The sequence below is a fragment of the Cyanistes caeruleus genome, chromosome 4 (assembly GCF_971803275.1).
Source record: "Cyanistes caeruleus chromosome 4, bCyaCae1.hap1.1, whole genome shotgun sequence".
In the NCBI taxonomy this organism is placed as follows: Eukaryota; Metazoa; Chordata; class Aves; order Passeriformes; family Paridae; genus Cyanistes; species Cyanistes caeruleus.
In genome coordinates, this window is record NC_141704.1 from 29333162 (window position 1) to 29351812 (window position 18651).

At 37.7% G+C, this 18651-nt stretch overlaps 1 protein-coding gene across 3 annotated transcripts in view; it reads left to right on the forward strand.

Annotated features, from left to right (window-relative positions):
• Positions 1-18651, forward strand: part of RIC8B (RIC8 guanine nucleotide exchange factor B) — a 32172-nt gene that overhangs the window by 6491 nt on the left and 7030 nt on the right. For all 3 annotated transcript variants that reach the window (XM_086887244.1, XM_086887245.1, XM_086887246.1), the window contains exons 3-9: positions 4620-5228; positions 7733-7827; positions 12338-12491; positions 12815-12910; positions 15348-15492; positions 15645-15789; positions 17576-17695. In XM_086887244.1, the coding sequence (XP_086743370.1) occupies positions 4620-5228; positions 7733-7827; positions 12338-12491; positions 12815-12910; positions 15348-15492; positions 15645-15789; positions 17576-17695 (1364 nt within the window). The remainder of the gene's footprint in view (positions 1-4619; positions 5229-7732; positions 7828-12337; positions 12492-12814; positions 12911-15347; positions 15493-15644; positions 15790-17575; positions 17696-18651) is intronic.

Genomic DNA, 18651 nt, shown 5'->3' on the forward strand with positions numbered 1-18651 from the left:
TAGTGCTGTTGATGCTGTGATGCTTCAGGGAGGCCTGAAGGGTCCTGCAGCCACCAGGGCACGGGTTTTCTCCTCCCAGTAAATTTGGGGCAAGCTTTCAAAGTCTATTAGTGAGCATCCTGTAAAAATATTAAGCTCATGTTCTCCTGTGGGCACACTGTGTGGTATCTCGGTATTAGTTGCTGTTGTTACTGATCTGACTTCACCAAAACCCCTTATGGGAGTACCAGTCTCTAAGAGGAAAAAGTACTAAGTATCCTTCATTAATACTGAGCATTTGTTGGAATTCCCACTGGTCCTGCCCGTTCCTATCCAGCATTTTTTGGCTTTTACTGAAACCTCTTAAGGTTTGTGAAACCCATCTCTCCTTTTAACATTCTTCTTTCACCATGGGTTTACAAAGGATAGAAAGGTTCTCCCTCTCCCTGTCCAGTGAGGTGAGCAGGGGTTGCTGTGAGTGCAGCTATGCAGTATTTCACCTTTCTGTGACTCTGAAGCAAGTGTTTAATCCACCAGTTCTGACAGCAGGGATTGCTCAGTGTGCTCCTCACCTCACCTGCAGAACTGTCGTGCTCTCACATGTTCTAACCTCCAGCTTGGAGCTGTGCCATGTCAGAGCTGCCAAGCAGCCAACCTCCCGCTGTAGTGTGGGCTCAACAGTGAAGTGCTCAAAATAAAACAGGCTGAATCCTCAAGGAGTGCAAGTATACACCTTCCCTCCCCACCCACATCTGTCCACAATGACTAGGCAAAATTTTGGCACAGCCTTCTCTGGGGAGGTTATCTAATTGTCCTGTTACTTAGCACACTTGATGATACGTGTTGTGTAAATGTTGTCTCTACTTCCAGAGAAATGAAACTTGTAACTAACATTTCAAGCATTCATGGGCTTACTTTTTTATTGCCATGGGTGCTAAGCTCTGAAACCTAATAGACACTTAAACACAGAAACTGTAGAGCTGTGCTTCCCTTTCCTTCCCCTCCCCCCAGCCTAATCAGCCTGTGAACAAAGACAGTGGAAGATAATGGAAGTAAAGAAATTATATTGGCCCAAAGCCACACAGCAGGTCTGTGGGTGAGCAAGGGGGAAAGCACAGGTCCCTTTTATCTCTGGAGAGGTATTTTTTTACTGGGCTGTGTTGCTTCTTAGCCTCAAGACTTTATGCTGTCAAGATAAAGGACGAAAATAAGTTAATACTTTATTTTTCAAAACAAGATGACAAATGTGTTTTTCTGGCCTTCCTGTTTTAACACAAGATTTAACACTACAATATAGACAAAAGTAATGGAGTGCATTGTTCTGTGTTAATCTTAGTATTAGCACAAAAGCTGAGAAATCTTGAATTTCAGAGAAATTAATGGATTTTACAAAAAGAAAAAAAAGAAGTTAAAACTGGAAACTGCCTTGAGTCTGTGAAAAACTATATGAAGAACACTTTTTGCTGTAGCATGATTGATGGAAGTCAATATGTTATCTGGATGTTGAAAGGATAGAACCCCCAAATAAAGAAATGTTGAAATCCTATAGTGACCTGAAGGGTGGCAACAAAGCCCCTAAAACTGGAACAGTCATCATGCATGTTGTGGAAGGGGGAGGTACCTTCCTGTCTGAATTTTCACTTGCTTCCATTTCCAGCCACGTAAATGAAATCCGTGCCCCTTAGTTTATGCCATGCTAATGGCCTACAGGGTGGTGGAAAGAGCACCACCTAAAGAAGATGAAAAGCATAATAATGTTGTTGTGGTCACATCTCTTCCTGTTTTGCGTCTCCCTGTGCATCGTTTCATCATTACCCTTGTACCATCAAGGCCAAAACAGATTATGTGAAAATGTGCAGTATGGCATTTGATTTTAGCAGTCTCAAAAGCAATTTCCTAATGGGGTGAATCTTCCCATGGATGCTCTGCAATTAAAATCAGATATTCTAGCTTTTCCTGAGCTGTTGATGGCTCTTGGGATCAGCCAGCAGTGGTTCGCTGTCACAGGTATCCTAACTGATTGCTGATTCCTCTAAAATCACTCTTGATGGCTGCCTGGGTCTTAACTCCAGAGAACTTTGTTAGCACTTAAGTTGTAAACAGGTTGATAAATCTCAAAAAATAAAAAAAAAAGAAGTTCTATTTAATATCTATCTTTAATACAGCTATTCAGAGTTAAGACTCTTCAGGGGCTGTGTTTCATTAAAATTTGAAACCAAGAGATGATTATATATTTTTAAACTAAATTGCATGTCATTTACTGTATGGAGGGAAGGTTAGACTTCCACCTCTCCTAGCAAGTCAGCAGGAGGTTCATGCCCTTTGGGATCTCTCCTGCAGTACTTTTAACATTTTGCAGTGACACTTTCATAGCAGCAGGCAGGTAAAACTTAGGGGGAAAAAAAATTAAGTCAGAATTTGAGTGGCTTGGTCTCCTCGTAATCAAATGAGTCAGAATTTGGGCAAATTGTTACAGACCACAGTGTAGCAGCTGTTACCAACAAGGAAGACAATAACTGTAAAGTCTGGTTGAAAAGTGCTTAAACACAGAATAAACTAGCATTTTTCTGAAGTTCTGTGAACTGTCTGTTCAGTTGTGTGTTACTCCTCAAAACCAGACTCCACATTTCAGCTTGCAAAGCAGTGTTAATTGTATGGAAAACTCTCAGCAACGTGAGAAAGAAAGGTTAGAAGGAAGTTGAGCTGTGGATCTACACTGGTCATTTTTTTGTTTTGGGCATTTTTAAAAACACTTCAAAGGTGCCACTTACAGAAACATTTAGTCTAAGTCTAGCATACCATGCTTAAGTCAGGGAGTTGTGCAGATCTGTGTGAGCAGGTTAGTGGTGAAGTTAGGTTAGTGGTGAAGAACTCTGAGAACTCTGTACTTGGGTATCTTTATCTGGAAGTACCTATATGCCTGTACAGGTGGTCACATGTGGGGTTTATAGTGTTGTAGTGTCTCTAATATTCTGATAAATATTCCTCATGTTGCCTACATGATAAGAGCTGGGGCTCATTCCTTGTTTTCAAACTCTTTGCTGGATTAGTCTAGTCAGGGCTGTGGAAACGCACAGCCCTGTGGAATTGTGGTTGGTGCTTTTGGATGAGCTTAACCCCATGACAAGCATACTAGAAATCATATTGTGAGTTCCTACTGTTTGACTTCGTTCATACATTTTCATTTAACTTTGCTGAAGTTAAAAGAAAACAAGTTGAAGTCCCATATTCTTGTGGAATGTCTGTTCTAGATGTGCTTTAGACTTAATGTTTGTTGTTGGTTTTGTTAATTTTTTTTATTTTGACTTCAATTGTAAGTCATCACAGTAATAATACTGGCTTAGATGTCCTAAGTGGAACCTTTGTTTTGAGCTTTGTGTCAGGATCATGGGCTTCTGTGCTCCTCACCTTTTCATTGTGGTAGTGATGATGAAAAGTGGAATTCCAGAGACCATTTCCCAAGAACCGTTTTACACTTTACTAGTATTGCTATGCTTTTTGTAATCACTTTCTTGGCACAATATGAATTTTGGGTCCTAAGCAGACTTCTGCACTAGGGCTCTTTCACTCAGTGGCTGCTCTGGCTTCTTTGGTAATTCATTCATGTTGATGGTCAAGACACCAAGCTGGTGAGGAGAGGAGCAAGGAGGAACTGCATCCTAGGAGGTAACAGTGCAATTTCTATGGTATTGGGAACTTTTGTGACTATGCTTCTGGCTCTAGTACCCATGAGTAGTAGTGTTGCCTTGAACATAAGGCATAAAAACCCATTGGAGTCCTCTCACATCAAGCAATCTCTTCTGGCCTCTCTTTTCTTGCCTTTGATTGTCCATTTCTGTCTTATCAAAGGTAATACTTCTGTAATTGAAATGTTATGGTTTGACCTGTTGATTATTGAGTGTTGAATTTTCTCATGCTGCTTTTATATGATTATTTACCCCTGCAGTCCTGTTGGTGTAAGGAAGCTGTGAACTATTTTAACATCAAGAACAATCTGTGTTGATAAAGCAACAGCTTTGCTGGATTGGTAAAACTGCTACAGTTTGCCTTCAAGTGAAACTGCATTATGTTTCTGTGTCAGAGGTGTTATTTCTGAGAGTTGTACTTAAAATGGGAGAAGTCTGTCAATTAGGTTGAAGTGGCCACACAAATTACAGATGTTACCAAACATGGAGTACTAATCCTTGTATAAGTAGCAGTTATTTTGGTTTCTTTTTCTCCCAGCCTCCTGACTGAAACAACCTTAACATAAAATTCTGAAGGTGCTATAGGTATGACTGTTGTACTTCGACATATTTTTAAAAGCTTTCCCTTCTCTCTAGCTTTGTTTTTCTTCTGGAGTTCTTATTCCTGATACTGTAACTGGCAGTGGTGGGTCACAGCTACCATTTTGGCTTAATGCTTTTGCAAATGTTGATGTGTTTGGATTATGTCTGTGAGGAAAGCTGCTTTGGTGCTTTTGGTGCTCTCTGGAGGCTTTTGGCAACAGTTTGTATTTTGAAGCTCTAATATGGAACACCTAGTTTCTCAAGTCAGATAAAACCTCAAAAGTTATATGGAAGCTTAGCAAAGTAGTTTCCTATTGCCACCAATATTTTGGCACTAATACTGTTCCCTTTTTCTTTGTTGTGTTTGCCTAGAAACTGTGTGAGGGAATTCTAAACATCCTTGAAAAAGACACAAAAACTTCATGTCAAGTTGCCTGCCTGGAGGCCCTCCGGATTCTCTCCAGGGACAAGAAGGTTTTAGTGCCTGTAACCACAAAGAGGAACATGCAGATCCTTATGAAGCTAGCAAAGCTGGACACTGTGGAAGATCCTCTGGAGAGAGTATCTGAATTTCCTGTGATAGTAGAAGCCTTAAAATGTCTCTGTAACATAATTTTTAATAGTTCAGTTGCACAGAAGCTCAGTTTGGAACTGAATCTTGCAGCGATGCTCTGCAATCTTCTGCAGGAGTGTAAGGACCGGCAGCTGGTTGATGACATTAAATGCTTTGATTTGCGTCTCCTCTTCCTCTTGTCGCTTCTGCACACAGATATTAGAGCACAGTTGCGTCAGGAGCTACAAGGGGTGCAAGTTTTGACTCAGGCTTTGGAGAGTTCCCTGAGTGTAAGATGGACAGAAGAATATAAAGCAGCAGAAGATCGTGACAGGCCTCCTCTATCTTTGCAAGAGACAGATTGTGCCATTGAAGCACTAAAGGCTCTGTTTAATGTAACACTTGACAGTTGGAATGTCCACAGCAAGGTAAGGCTTAGCTGAAGTGCTTTTTTCAATTGATTTTGTTCAGCCTGCAAGAACCAACGGGTAGATACACAGGAGGCGGTTGTTGTTCCTGTCACTTCTTGGGCAGAAAATCTTTTCCATACATTTTCTGTGTAATGGGAGAACAGCTTGGCTTGCCTAATACAAGTTAAAACTTGTAGAAGGTTTAGAATACAAAAATGCAAATAATACTATTTCATAAAAGTCTTAGATTTCCAAAAGAAAATAAATGTTGTTCACTAATAATTAGCTGGCTAGGAAAAACTTCTTTACCTAAGCGTACCAGGTGGCTGCATCTCTGGAGGTTGTGGATGATGGCAATAGGGCTATAGATAGAGCTGAGAGGACTCTGTAGTTTTTGCCTGTTGCTTGATAAGTACATCAACTCTCATTTTTAATAAATAATTTTGATGAAAGAGTGCTAATGTTTTTAATATCTTTGTCCCATCCTCCCAACACCAGCTTTGGACTTGAAAATGATTTTTTAAGATGAGATCAAGTACAAAAACCAAATACACTTTTATTGTTATGTCTTATGAATAAGGTTTATCTTGGTTTGTTTTTATTATTATGTCAGATCTTTTTTTTTTCCTCAGATAGATATGCTTCCAATGTGTTGCATCCTTACATTAATAAACAGAAATTACAGGGGTGACTTTGCTGAGTAACCTGAGTCTGCTAAAGCAGAAGAGTTATACAGGCAACCTTTCTTTTTAATGCACATCATAGCCTCTAGAACAGTCATTTACTTTCCACTGGACATGGTAAATATGCAGCATATAAAGCTGATCAAAATTCTACAGTAGTTAAAACTTGCAAATAATTGTTCTCTTTAGTGCATTGAACTAAAAAGCAAATCAGACATTAATTGAAATTTTAAGCAATGTAAAACTTGAGCAAAGTTGGAAGTTTATTCTTTGCTTTAATGTCTCAAGGATATACTGAATAAGAAGTCCTTAAATTTAAGATTAAGTGTTGGAGGGCTCAGAGAAGCTAATATTTGAGTTTCAAGGAAATATATAAAGAAAGTGAGGTTTCTTTCTTCTGTTTATATTCCTGACTTAGACCCTTATTAAAAGTATCTAACTTTGTCAAAGCTCTTTGTATAGACAAGTGACTGTTCTGGAGGTAAAAAAGCAGGTAACACAGTTATATGGAAAGATGGAAAAAGAAACTGTGTTACATGTTCACCTCTTGAGAGGTAAGCTCTTGATATCTGGAAGTTGGTTTGCTCTTACAAATACTGTTTCTGGAGACATGTAAAATCCAGCTCACTGTCTTTCCTCCTTACTATCCCAAGCATGCATTCAGCCTTTTATGCATACAGCTTTTTTTTTTTTTACTTTTTTTTTATGAGGGTTTAAGACATCTAAGGGCAGGAGAAGCTTATTTGCATTTTGACATAAAGCTTTAATAATAAAACTTTACTAGAAATTCCTAAAAGCAGAAAAAATTTAAATTAAGGAGCTTTTTAGTGGCTGTTAGCCAGATATGTTAGGTGACATTCTGCTTAATGAATATTCCAGTGGCAATTTTAATGGTCTGGAAGAAGAATGAAAGGTGTGTTAAGTGGGCTGATCACACAGAATTTGGAAGAGATTCCAAAAATCAGAACACATGGAAAATAAAAGGTCAGCAGAGATGTTGGGACATGTGGGTGGAAAGCTAAACAAGATCCATCCTAATGTAGACAGAACCATTTGAAACTCCAGTATTTAATGACTGGAAATGGTTTCAAAGTAGCAAAGACAGACAAGAGCTGCAGGTGGTACAATTGGCAGATTTGGATGCTGATGCTACAAAAGATGTATTGGGTGCTTTGTGCCAGGTCAGACTCTCCAGAACATAATGATAGATGCCAAGAAGAGCTGTTGAAAAAGGGTGAGGACAATGATACACAGTTAAATGGTTGCAGTTACTGTTGTACTTTTGTGTGGTTGCTGTCTGGTGGGAGATTGGAAGTGGGAATTGCTTGGAGAGAGGAAAAGGTAGGTCAAGGTTTCTGAGAGGTTACTAATGGAACGGAGGAAAGGTATCAAGGGGGCAGAAGCAAGGGAGTTAGAAAGAGACAGACTGGGTGGAGGGAATAAAACTTGGCAGCAAAAGGCCTAAATGAAGAGAAACTAAATTAAGAATATGCATCATCTAAATGAATGAAGAGGTGGCCTGGTGTGAATACAAGAAGGTAGAGATTGGTATGTTAGGAATATGGTATGGAATTGAGCAAACACTTGTAACTGGGTTTTGTAGTAATGAAGGCTGATTTAACTGGAAAAACCTCCCCAGTGAGTTTAAAGTCAGCTTATGAGATTTATGTAGCATTAAGCATTCAGTGAACACTAAGGTACAGTCCTTTTATTCATAGGGATGGATGTTATGATCTAATAGGTATTTTCCGTCTTTAACTTTTATTATTCTAGTGACCTGAAACCCTCACTTGCAATCTTCAAAATGAAAAAATATCTTCATAATTTATATTTATATAGAATGAATCTCATCAATTTCGTTACATGGCTGCCATCCTTCGACACTGCTTATTAACTACGGGCCCTACTGAAGAAAAAACCGAAGAGTTGCACAGGTTGGTAGAATTGCACAACCCATCTATGTTAAAAGGTTTTTGTTTGTTTAGTTTTCCTAAATAGAAATTACTTTGCCTAAAATCTAAAGTGGAAATCTGAGAAACAATGAATTTACTTTGAGTAAATACTGTTAATCTTTTTTTTATCAAAGCTGTTTTCTTCAAACATTGTTTAAACATATCCAGTTTTCCAGAGAGAAGGTGGCTGGCAAGACTGTTATTTTCTATCACTGATAATGAAGCTCACCATTTTAAAATTGTGTTTTTATGTAAATGTGTGTGTATCTGAAGATGAAAATACATATGGAAGCTCTAAGTGTAGGACTAATTGAAGTGGAATGCAGCTTCTGTTGTTTTGCACAGAAGCTGATGAAAATACTACATTTTGAGATTTCAATATGTAAGTTTTGCAATTCTGATGGATTGGGGTGGAAGTAACAAGTTGATATTTTATCCCAATAGTTATAATCTACTTTATTGGAGGTACCACTAATTTTCCGTGGTAATAATATTATTTTTTTTGTTTTAATATGAGTGAATCACACAGTTATAGGTGTGTGTTTTGGGTTTTTTTTTCCTCAGTCATGCACCCAAACTGTTATGTATTGATAGCCAGTAATTCAATCAAAATTCAGATTATTTGTGGTGAGGTGGTGGTTCTTTGTTTAGTGTTACTGTTCTTTCTCTATGACACCCTTATTTTTACCAAGTAGGTCATCTGTTCACTGGGCCTGACAGTACAGTACCTTCCCTCAGCACTGAAATGTTGCCATTTTCTTCTTCAGAGATGTCTGCATATCTAATTGTAGGATCTTTTGGAGGTCTTTGAGCCAGTCTCTAGGAAGAAGGATACAGCTTTTCACACTCAGCAATCTTGAAAGCGTTAAATGAGCTTGATTAAAATCTTGGAAAGCTCTTAGAGATCAACAGTCTTTGGAGGTGAACACTAAAATCCTACATCAGAGCCCTTCTCAGTTTGTGCAGACTAGTTTGGAATAATCTAGGATACTGCTGCAGTAGTTGCCATGACTGAAGTTAGTGCTATGTCCTAAAGGGCAGTTACTGTTTTATCTTTGCTGCTGCTTATGGTGGGTGCTTTGTGCTGTCAGCCTCCTTTAAGGGAGGGACTGGCAGGAATAAAATCCCTACTGCTGGGAGAATTTAACAGTTTTGGATAAAATCAATAATTACGAGAGAGCTGCAAGAATTATTATAAGCTGATGCTCTTCCCAAAATCTGTTCCCTTCTCCAAAAATCTGACTAGTCTGATCACCCTGTTAAATGTATTGCCCTGTAAAATATAATTGTCTTGTGCTATTGCAAAAGGATTCAAGTCATGCAGGTCCTTTTGGTTTTAGCTTTTGCAAACACTTGCAGCTGAGATCTAGAGAGGGCTTTACATAAAGAAGTAGGCAGCTGTGAAGATGATGTAGTGTTGGTGTGATTTCTGTCCTTGCTTTTTTCAGTTGCAAGGGAGATTTTTTTGTAGCAGTGCTGCCTACATGGGCCTTATGGAGATACCAAGTAAAAGCAAAGGTTCTCCATAATTCTGAGAGGGGGAAGCAGGAAGGAAAGAGGACACTTGTCACTGCCTTGTATCACTTCAGCTGTTCCCCCTTCTCCAGCAGACTCAGTGTAGCTCTGCATCAGTCTTTCTGCTGTGCTAAGGAAACAACTTTGTCCCTCAGTTAGCAAACTGTAGGTGTTTAAGTTAGCTGAAGAGTAAAGAATGCAAGTATTGCATTGTTGCTTGTGGTATTCAATCTTGATTTACATGCTACAAGAGCACTCTGCAGGATTTGACTGCTGCAATTCAAGTATTTCAGTCTTTTTGCTGAACCAGAGTTTTGTCTTTGAATGCTACAAGGATGCAATAAAAGCTGTAGAATTGAATACACTTGTCTACCAAGACTGTTCATCACAAGTCAACTCTGGAACAGAAAAGCTATCCTCAGAAGTAATGCCCCTGCAAATCCTCAAAGGGATTGGGACCTGCATCAGAGGACCCCATGTCAGTCCACTGATCTATTTGGACAAGCAAAACTTAATTCCCGATAGGAGCTAACAAACTAGTAAACTGTTGTTAGGAATCTGTAGCTGAAAAAGAGAGGCTGTGTCATCATTTGGGCTGTTGAGCATGCTGGACTCTGACCATGCAATCTTTATTGCTAGAGATGAGGTGTGAGTCAGAGAGCAGAGCACAACTTCCAGCTCTGCTTTCCTCCTGGAGTCTATCAGTAAGGCCATTATGAAAACTGTTAAAAATAAAATAAGTTACAAACAGTGGTGAATGCAAAATAAACTTTATGAAGCATCAGGGAGATATAAATATGTTTCTTAAGATTGCTGATTGCTTGCACTTCCCTAAGTTTGTAAATCTGCAGAACCTAAGATGCTCCAGTGAAAGGTTTAGGCAGCCTGTTAAAGCACATCATTTGAATGCCTGTGCTCTGAATGTGTAAGTTGAGGATTTATTTTAGGTGAACACTGTGTGTTGGATACATGCCCTGAGCCATGATGTATACTGATTATCAGTGGGGCTATTTCTAATAAAAAAGCAGAAGTTAGCCATAAAAATATCTTAACTACGTTAGTACCCAGTATTGTCATTGTCGTTCTGTTGCATCATTACTTAATGTTTGAATATGAACAACTTAAAGTACCACATGTTAGAGTGAGTGCCATTTTTGCCCTCTAACAAGGTTTTAATCAAGGCATTCAAGGGCTCTAAATAGGCCTTTGATTCTGAATTTGCATATCAGGAGGGGGCTGGGAGTATGAGTGGGTGGATGTCATGTCCCAGTGATTAATGATCTCTAGGAAGCCGAAAAGGGGAGAGTAATATACGCAGTATTTCTACCCCCTGGAGTAGGAATGCAAACACTATTGTGCATATCTGTGCATAGTCACTGACTTCCTGGTAGCTGGAGAATTTCATACACTCCTCTGCCACAAATAAAACTGTCAGTAGAGTGACAAAGATCAGAAAGCTGAGCTTCATTTATTGAAAAGAATAGCTCAGGCACAGTGATCCAGAAAATTAATTTTGTAGGTGTTTGGGAACTTGGTTGTTTAATAAGAAACTGGTAAAAAGAGAACTTTTGATGAAAGGCCTGAAACCACCAAATATTTGTTGAATTTCTCGTGTTTTGTTTCTGACTGTTCCTGAATTATTGGAGAGGAATACTTCTGTGATATAAAAGACATATCTTGAACAGGATTTAGAAACAAAACAAAGAGAACAAGCGTTCCCAAAAGTAACAGTGGTCTGAATTTCAATTACTAAAAGAGCAAAAGGGAGATGGCACAGCGTGGAACAGCCACCCAGTCTGATCAAACCAGAACCAGCACATTTGTTAGAAATCCTGTTATGGTCTGATGGCCATGATTTGCTTTCTCTTTTGCTAATTCTTTGTTAGAATTGTGTTAATAACTTAGAAAAAGAGGGCAACTTCTAAGTAGATATTATTAAAAGTCTTAAATGAAGTTGCTTGAAAAGTTTTCTCCCTTCTTGGAACACTTCACCAGTCCTTGAAACATCAGTGCTCATTGGTTCATTGATCACTTTGAGGTCTGCATGGGTAAACCTGAATAGTTTTGTGCTATTTCTAAATACATCCATTTATAAATTTAGTTGGACATCAGCAAGTAAATAATGACAGAATTCTAATTTTTGCAGCATCTGCGTAATTTCTCCCAGTGTTCAGGAACAGTACAAGCCCAAGTCTGTACAGTGAGAACAGGGTAGATAGCAAACTCAAGGCATGAGTACCCTGCAAGAGACCCTTGCAAAGTAAGTCCCACCTTACTCCATTAAAGAGGAGGGAGGGACCCTGTGGCCTAATTGAAATCACTTAATGGCTCTTTGGAAACGCTTCTCTTTGTGTTGTAGAATGAGAACACTGCCAGTTACTGAAGGGTAGTGCTTGGTAAATAAACCTGAGTCTTTTTTTAATGCGTTTAAAGCCTTCTGTATTTCATATGTAGTGCAAACAAAATTAAAATATATCAGGGGACCTAAGAAATGGTCTTAGGTCTTTGCCCCCCTGTTACAGCAGGAGGAAATGTTGTCCATATTGTATTTTGCCACATTAATGTTGGTAATGTAGATGTGTGGTAAAATGTTTTAAGTTTCAAGGAGGAAAAAACCCTGACCACTGCAAATCAATGTGAGAGTTCCCCCTGCTGTCCTGCAAGATCAGCTGCTGTAGCTTGCTGCTGGAAGCTGTGCCTTATCCATGGGATGGGATACTGACTGGGGGCTGGAAGTAATCCTGCACTGCTGCTTTTGGAACTTTTTGTCTTTCTTTTTCCTTGTTTGTTCCAAGAGCCAGCACTCAGGCGATAATGCAGGCCACCTTCTTTAAAACCCAGAGAGGAGAAAATAAAGCATTGTTTGAGTTGTAGGGCCTCTTTTTGATTGCCGTTGTACAAGCAGTTTATGGTGAGTTGTACTCTGTTTTTAATTCTTTCTTCCAAATGAATAATGAAATTTTAAAATCTGTTTCAGCAATGCAATCAACCTCTTAAGCAATGTTCCTGTTTCTTGCTTGGATGTTCTTATTAATTCATCGTCCCAAGAGGAAACAGATATAAAATACAATGGTATGAATATGAGAGCTATTCAGATTTTGCTGGATTTCATGGAGAAGAGAATAGACAAGGTATGGACTGCAGGGATTTTTCACAAAAGGGACCTCTTTCACTAAAGCAGAAAGTGCACATATATCAAACTTTCTATAAACCTTTAAGCCAGTACTTAGCACAAATATGGATGTCCTACTAAACTCTGAAACACCTCAAAATAAAGAGCAAATTTCTGTGAATATCTGAAGCTATTTGTTTATGTGTGTCTGAGGGTGAACATTTGGCTCTTATGTAAAGTTCATATTTTGACTGTCATATAGAACTTTATTGAAGTGTTCATAGAATTTGAAAAGGAAAATTCACTCTTAAAATGTTTTATTTGTATTTGGTTTTATTTTAGGGAAGCAGCTATAGAGAAGGTCTGACTCCAGTTCTCAGTTTATTAACTGAATGCTGCCGAACTCACAGGAATATCAGGAAGTTTATCAAAGCTCAGGTATGTAAAATATTCTTCAAAATTTGAATATGAAGCTAATGATGAACATAGACGTTTGTACATCAGTGCAGGACAGTGCTGTAGAAATAATTTTTCAGTCATGTAAATCAGTAGATATTATGGCCAGAGTTCCAGGATACATTCTGTAGAGCTGTTAAATAATAACATCAGGGATATTGTAAAGCTGTGTTAATGTGAGTCACCATGGATTGTGTGAGATGGGTAAAAAGCTCAGTAAGGTCTTAGGCTTAGCAAATAAGAACCATTTCAGTGCAGTTAATTAAACTTTGCAGAGCTGTGTGGTGGCCACTGAGAGCAGTGTTTTGATGGGTTCTGCTTGAGGTTTAGTTTTACCTCAGCAGGAAGGAGTTGTTTGGATTAAGATTTGTGTAGCAGTGTGTATCAGATGTCCTGTCAGAGTAGAAGTGTCCCTGGACAGAAGCACACTTCATCATTTTGTCTCTTAAAAAAGCTTTTTATTACAGTATGGACTGTGGCTTTTAATTGGGAAAAAGATTTCTGTGCCATGGTTAAAGAGCTAAAGGATCTGTGTAGCTTGGTGGCTGACTATGGTGTTTTCCATTTGTTTTGCTGCTTTTCTTGAGGTCAAGTGGAAAGAATTTAAAAGATGAGCAAGAGAAAGAAATTGCTCCCCTCATTTCTGCTGTCCTTCTCCTAAGCTGCAGTGACTTTTGAGTTGCATCCTAGATGCTGCTCCCAGATCAAAGCTGTGCCTGAATTCATAAACGGAATTTAACATGAAAAAGAGCATTTATTTTCTGCCTCTTTCATCTATACCAGAAAAGTGTTTTTGAGCAATTTAAAGAACTTGTCCTTGTTGTTTATTTTTATTCACAGCAGTTAGTTTTTAGGATACTTTGCTGATCTGCTAACTTAATAAAAAAAAATAAAAAAAGTTGCAGAGCCAAGTGTTCAGAAGCTAGAAAATGAAGTTGTCTGCATGTTTTTACAACATCTGGGCATCTCGATGTCAGGATATAATTGCATGCTGACTCCTGCCACAGGACCACTGCCTCATATAGTGCAGAGAATGGATGGATGTTGCTAACTGCATGACTGGATGTTTGATATTTTGAATTACCCTCATTGTTAAGTGCTGGCCTTGGGCTTTATTTATTGTGTGCTATTCAAATTGTGATCTGAAGACAGGATGATTGATTTCCTCATGGACTGTCCTATGGCACTCATCACTGTATTAGTATTAGAGTACTCTAAGAACATAATTCATTCTTACAACACACTGGGAAATGGCAGTCATGGTACTATCCCCATTGGGGGGAATAAGCAGGGACAAAGTAAAATGTTTTTTCTAATTGTTTGAATACTTGGTTTGAAAAAGGCAGGGTCTGTTTTATCCAAAGCAGTCAATACTACAGCATTCATGTAAGGATCAGTTCCCAGTGAGTCCAATTTCAGTAGTAATTGTGCTGTAATTTTGCACAGGACATGGCACTTTATGTTGGACATTTAGAAGATAAAGGATATTATTATATGATAATTGGTGACTTACTTCGTTTTATTCCCTAATAAAATACTGAAGATCCATAATTCTTATTTGAGTTTTCGGATCATTAAGTATTTCTTAATATGACCCAGATTTGTTTGCAGATCATATCATATATCTTTTGAATGTGAAAAAATTTATATAGATTTTGAGCCTGAAGGCATCCACACAAGGAGGCACAAGTTAGTTTGCCAGAAAGCCATCATTTGTGCACTTTTTGCCTTTCTTGAGGGTTGAAGTTAATAGTCTTAATGACCTCTAATGAGAAAATAGTGTGTTTGAGGAAATGTTAAATAGTGATTTTTCTAAAATATTTCTGAGATTCAGCTTGAGCTTTTAAAGTGTTTTCTGGTTGAAGTGTGTCTTTCCTCTATATGTATAGCCCATTTTTGAAATTTAGTACTAGAAACTTGTAGTAGAACTTGCAGTATACTTGTTTTCCTGCTTTTTCATTAAACACATAGTTTTCTATATAAACCATCATTTTAAGAGTGTAAGTTTCCTTAAACTGGTATTTCTAATACTTATACAAGATATAGGAGCAAAACAGAAGAAACAGTGAACATGAGGTTATGGCTGCCTGTTGACAAACTCTCCTGGGACCACCATTTGTGCTCATAAACTCCTAATAATTGTATTTTTAAAGTCTGCATTTGAGACTGGGTATTTTTCTGCCCAAAATGACAGACCAGAAAACTTAAATCTATTAAGAAGCAAGAGTTACTACTAATGCATTAGTAATTACTAATTACTAAGAATTACTACTAATGTGGGCATAGTTGTCTGATTTTATTGCTTTTTTTTTTTTTAAGGACAGAGTAACTCTTGACTACATTTGTTTTAGCAAATATTGGTTTTGCAAGGTATTTCCCTGCATTTTATGCTGCTCTTCCCTTTCTTTTGTGCTGCCAGGTACTGCCTCCATTAAGAGATGTCTCAAACCGTCCTGAAGTTGGTACAACAGTGAGGAACAAACTCGTGCGCCTTATGACACATGTTGACCTTGGAGTAAAGCAAATTGCAGCAGAATTTCTTTTTGTTCTTTGTAAAGAGAGAGGTAAAAATTACTTTTTCTTCTCCCTTTTATATAAGGTCTCGCTGTAATTGGTATATTTGCCTCTTGCAGTAAATCTCAGTTCTTATAGTGCTCTGGAGGGGTTTGTTTTGTAGCTGATTACAGCTGAATAATTTTCTGTATCCTCTTTTCAGTCGATAGCTTGCTGAAATACACAGGCTATGGTAATGCAGCAGGATTGCTTGCAGCCAGGGGCCTGCTAGCAGGAGGAAGAGGAGATCATTGGTATTCAGATGATGAAGATACAGACACAGAAGAATACAAATCTGCAAAGCCAAAGTATAGTATTGTTTTCAATTTCACATATCCTGTTGCATTTTGGATTCTTTTGACATAATTTTGGGTTTTTTTACCTTTTTCAGAGAGGCCAGTTATTGAATGATACGTGCTTATTAACTCCTGTCTTCTGCTAATTTCATGGTCTAATTGTTGAGAAACTAGCCTCTAATAGTGACCATCATGTAGTCAGATATGGTTGTGGGGGGCAGGAAAAAAGGTACTATGAGAATGATTTAACATCTGAATAACTACTTAAAATTCAAGTGTGGAAAGAGATTTTTAAGGAAGTGAGAGGAAAAAAAAATTAGTAGCAAACGTAGCAAGGATGGGTTTTGTCCCAGATTTTTGAGGAATTCACATGAAGTTTGCCAAGCTGCTAACTATTGTTTGTGGGGTATATCTCTGTAATGGAGAAAGTAATGGTGCCAGATATGACTAAAGGTTTTAGCCAGAATTTTGTTAAGAAGGAGAAAGCCAGTAGGTTTAATTTCAGTTTTGACTGAGTTTCAGATTGCCTGGTACTAAAATTTTACTAAAGAATCAAGCAGGTCACATACGTAAATATGGAAGAAGCAAAATAACTTCTACAGAAGTCATGCAGCAGGAATCCAAATATATTTGTCTGAAGGATTCAGTGACCACATAGAAGCTCCTTTGATTTTTATTGTAGTTGATTGGGTGTTAGAGGTTTTATTTTATTGTGTTATGCCTAAGATTTGATGCCATTTTAAAGATGTTCTGAAATTGTTGATAGTGAAGATCTGAAATGTTAGTTACTCTTCTGTTTTACTCTGTTTTCCTTGAATTACACAGCCATGGTTAGGTATATGGTGGATGTTTATGGTTTATTGAAAGATTCTTACTAAGGTACATGAATAAAGTCAGGATTAAATGTATGAGATTTAGGAGTTATGTTGCTTCTATGCTAAGAAATCTACTCTAAACCAGGAGGTTTCTTTTCATTTCTGCACTTGAGAATTTTTTTCCTTGCTGTTTTCTCACTCCTTTTCTTTCAAAAGCCTGACATTCAATTATATGCATAAGTAAAACTATAACATCTATTTGGTTAAAAGCCAACACTTAAATAAAACATTCAGGATAACTGTCTGTTGATTTATGCATCTGATTTTCTGTATTGCAGTTAAATGATTGTGATTAAAATATCTGAAAGGATAATGTGCCCTGAAAATTTTCTTTAAAACTACTTCTCTGCTTTTGTTACCATTTCTGTATCACTATTCACTTGTATTAACAGTGAAAATAAAGCTGACTTTGTAAATGCTCAAAGTAAAGTAACTTAATCTGGTTTGAGCAAAAATCATCATCATGATGTAATGGCAACAGTTAACTAACTTAATGGAAAATTAACTGGATCCTGTCTGTGTTTTTAAAATTGGGCCTGTACAGAATTAGTTTCAGACATGTATCTGTCATCCAGTTCCCTATTTATTTCATTAGCACTAATGACATTGTCAGTGTTACCATCATCATGTGGAACAGGTTTCAAACTGTTCCTCTCTGGCTTCCAACAACAAGAACTACCAGTCTGCATTTTTGAGCACTGACAAGACATTAAGTGAATCAACATGAAGATACAGTCATGATTAATGAGAAAATACGGTATAAATATGAACCTTGTCTATTTATAACAAAACCTTTCATGTGTAGTTCAGATAGTTTTAGTCTTGATGGTTTCTGTGAGTTCTTCCTGTTTTCTGCTATTAAGAAAATAGAAAATGTACCTATTCTTGCAGAAATGTAAACTGTGTTGTTTTTTCACCTCCAGCATTAACCTTATCACTGGTCATTTAGAAGAACCAATGCCCAATCCAATGGATGAAATGACAGAAGAACAAAAAGAGTATGAAGCTATGAAGCTTGTCAACATGTTTGATAAACTTTCCAGGTATTGTACTATAGCTGCTTTTGAGAGGCAGCTTGTATCCTGGCTCTTTACTAAGGTCTAGTGCTTTAAAATAGTGCTAGAATCAACTTCTTTTAGGATTAGGACCACTTTAAAAGCAGAGAAAAATCTTTAGGACTTGAAAGGAAATAGTGGTATGTTGCAGGACTTCAGAGGAAACCTCGTTTGTAGACGACTGGACAGAATTGGGAATGTCTGGTGGTGAGAGGACCTTACTCCTAAATAGATAGGCTGATGGTAATGAAGAGAATTTCTTCTTTTAAAGCATGGGACACAATCCAGGCCCAAGGCAAGCGTGTTTATTTTCCCCAAGTTAATGAGCAGCATCTCATTGTAACTACTTATGCCTGCTGCTTATATAAGGAACAAATACAGTGTGAAAATAGTTGTTGTCAGAAACAATAAATTCTATAATGGAGCAATTAAAAGGGAATTTGCAATTAAGTGAGGACTGGATTACAAATCAGCCTTTGTAATTTGTTTTATGTGACGAAGGTAATGCCATAAAAGAAATGTATACTTGGTGTGACATAATGGTGTTACAGTATTGATACAGAGAGTTATCTTCAGTTCATAACAGTTGATGTACAAAAGAACATAGACCTGTGCTGTTATCTCTATATTTTTTTCTCTTTGGCTTAACATGCCTAGAATTTACTGTTTTTTCTTTCCCCATACTTCTGGCCATATTGGAGTGATTGCTTGTAGTTTGTTTTTTTTCTTTAATTCATAAACAAAGTTAGACTCTTGAGGAACACTTATATGGTACTAATTTGTCATTGAATTGAGCTGTAGGAGGTATATATGTAAGTTTCAAACATGAAAAAACTCAGCTATAAATGTGCTTGTTTTGTAAGCATCTATAGATAGTCAATTAAAAAGATCTATTGAGAGAAATTCAGCAGAACAAGTATTTTTTACCTCTCTGCTAAAGATTA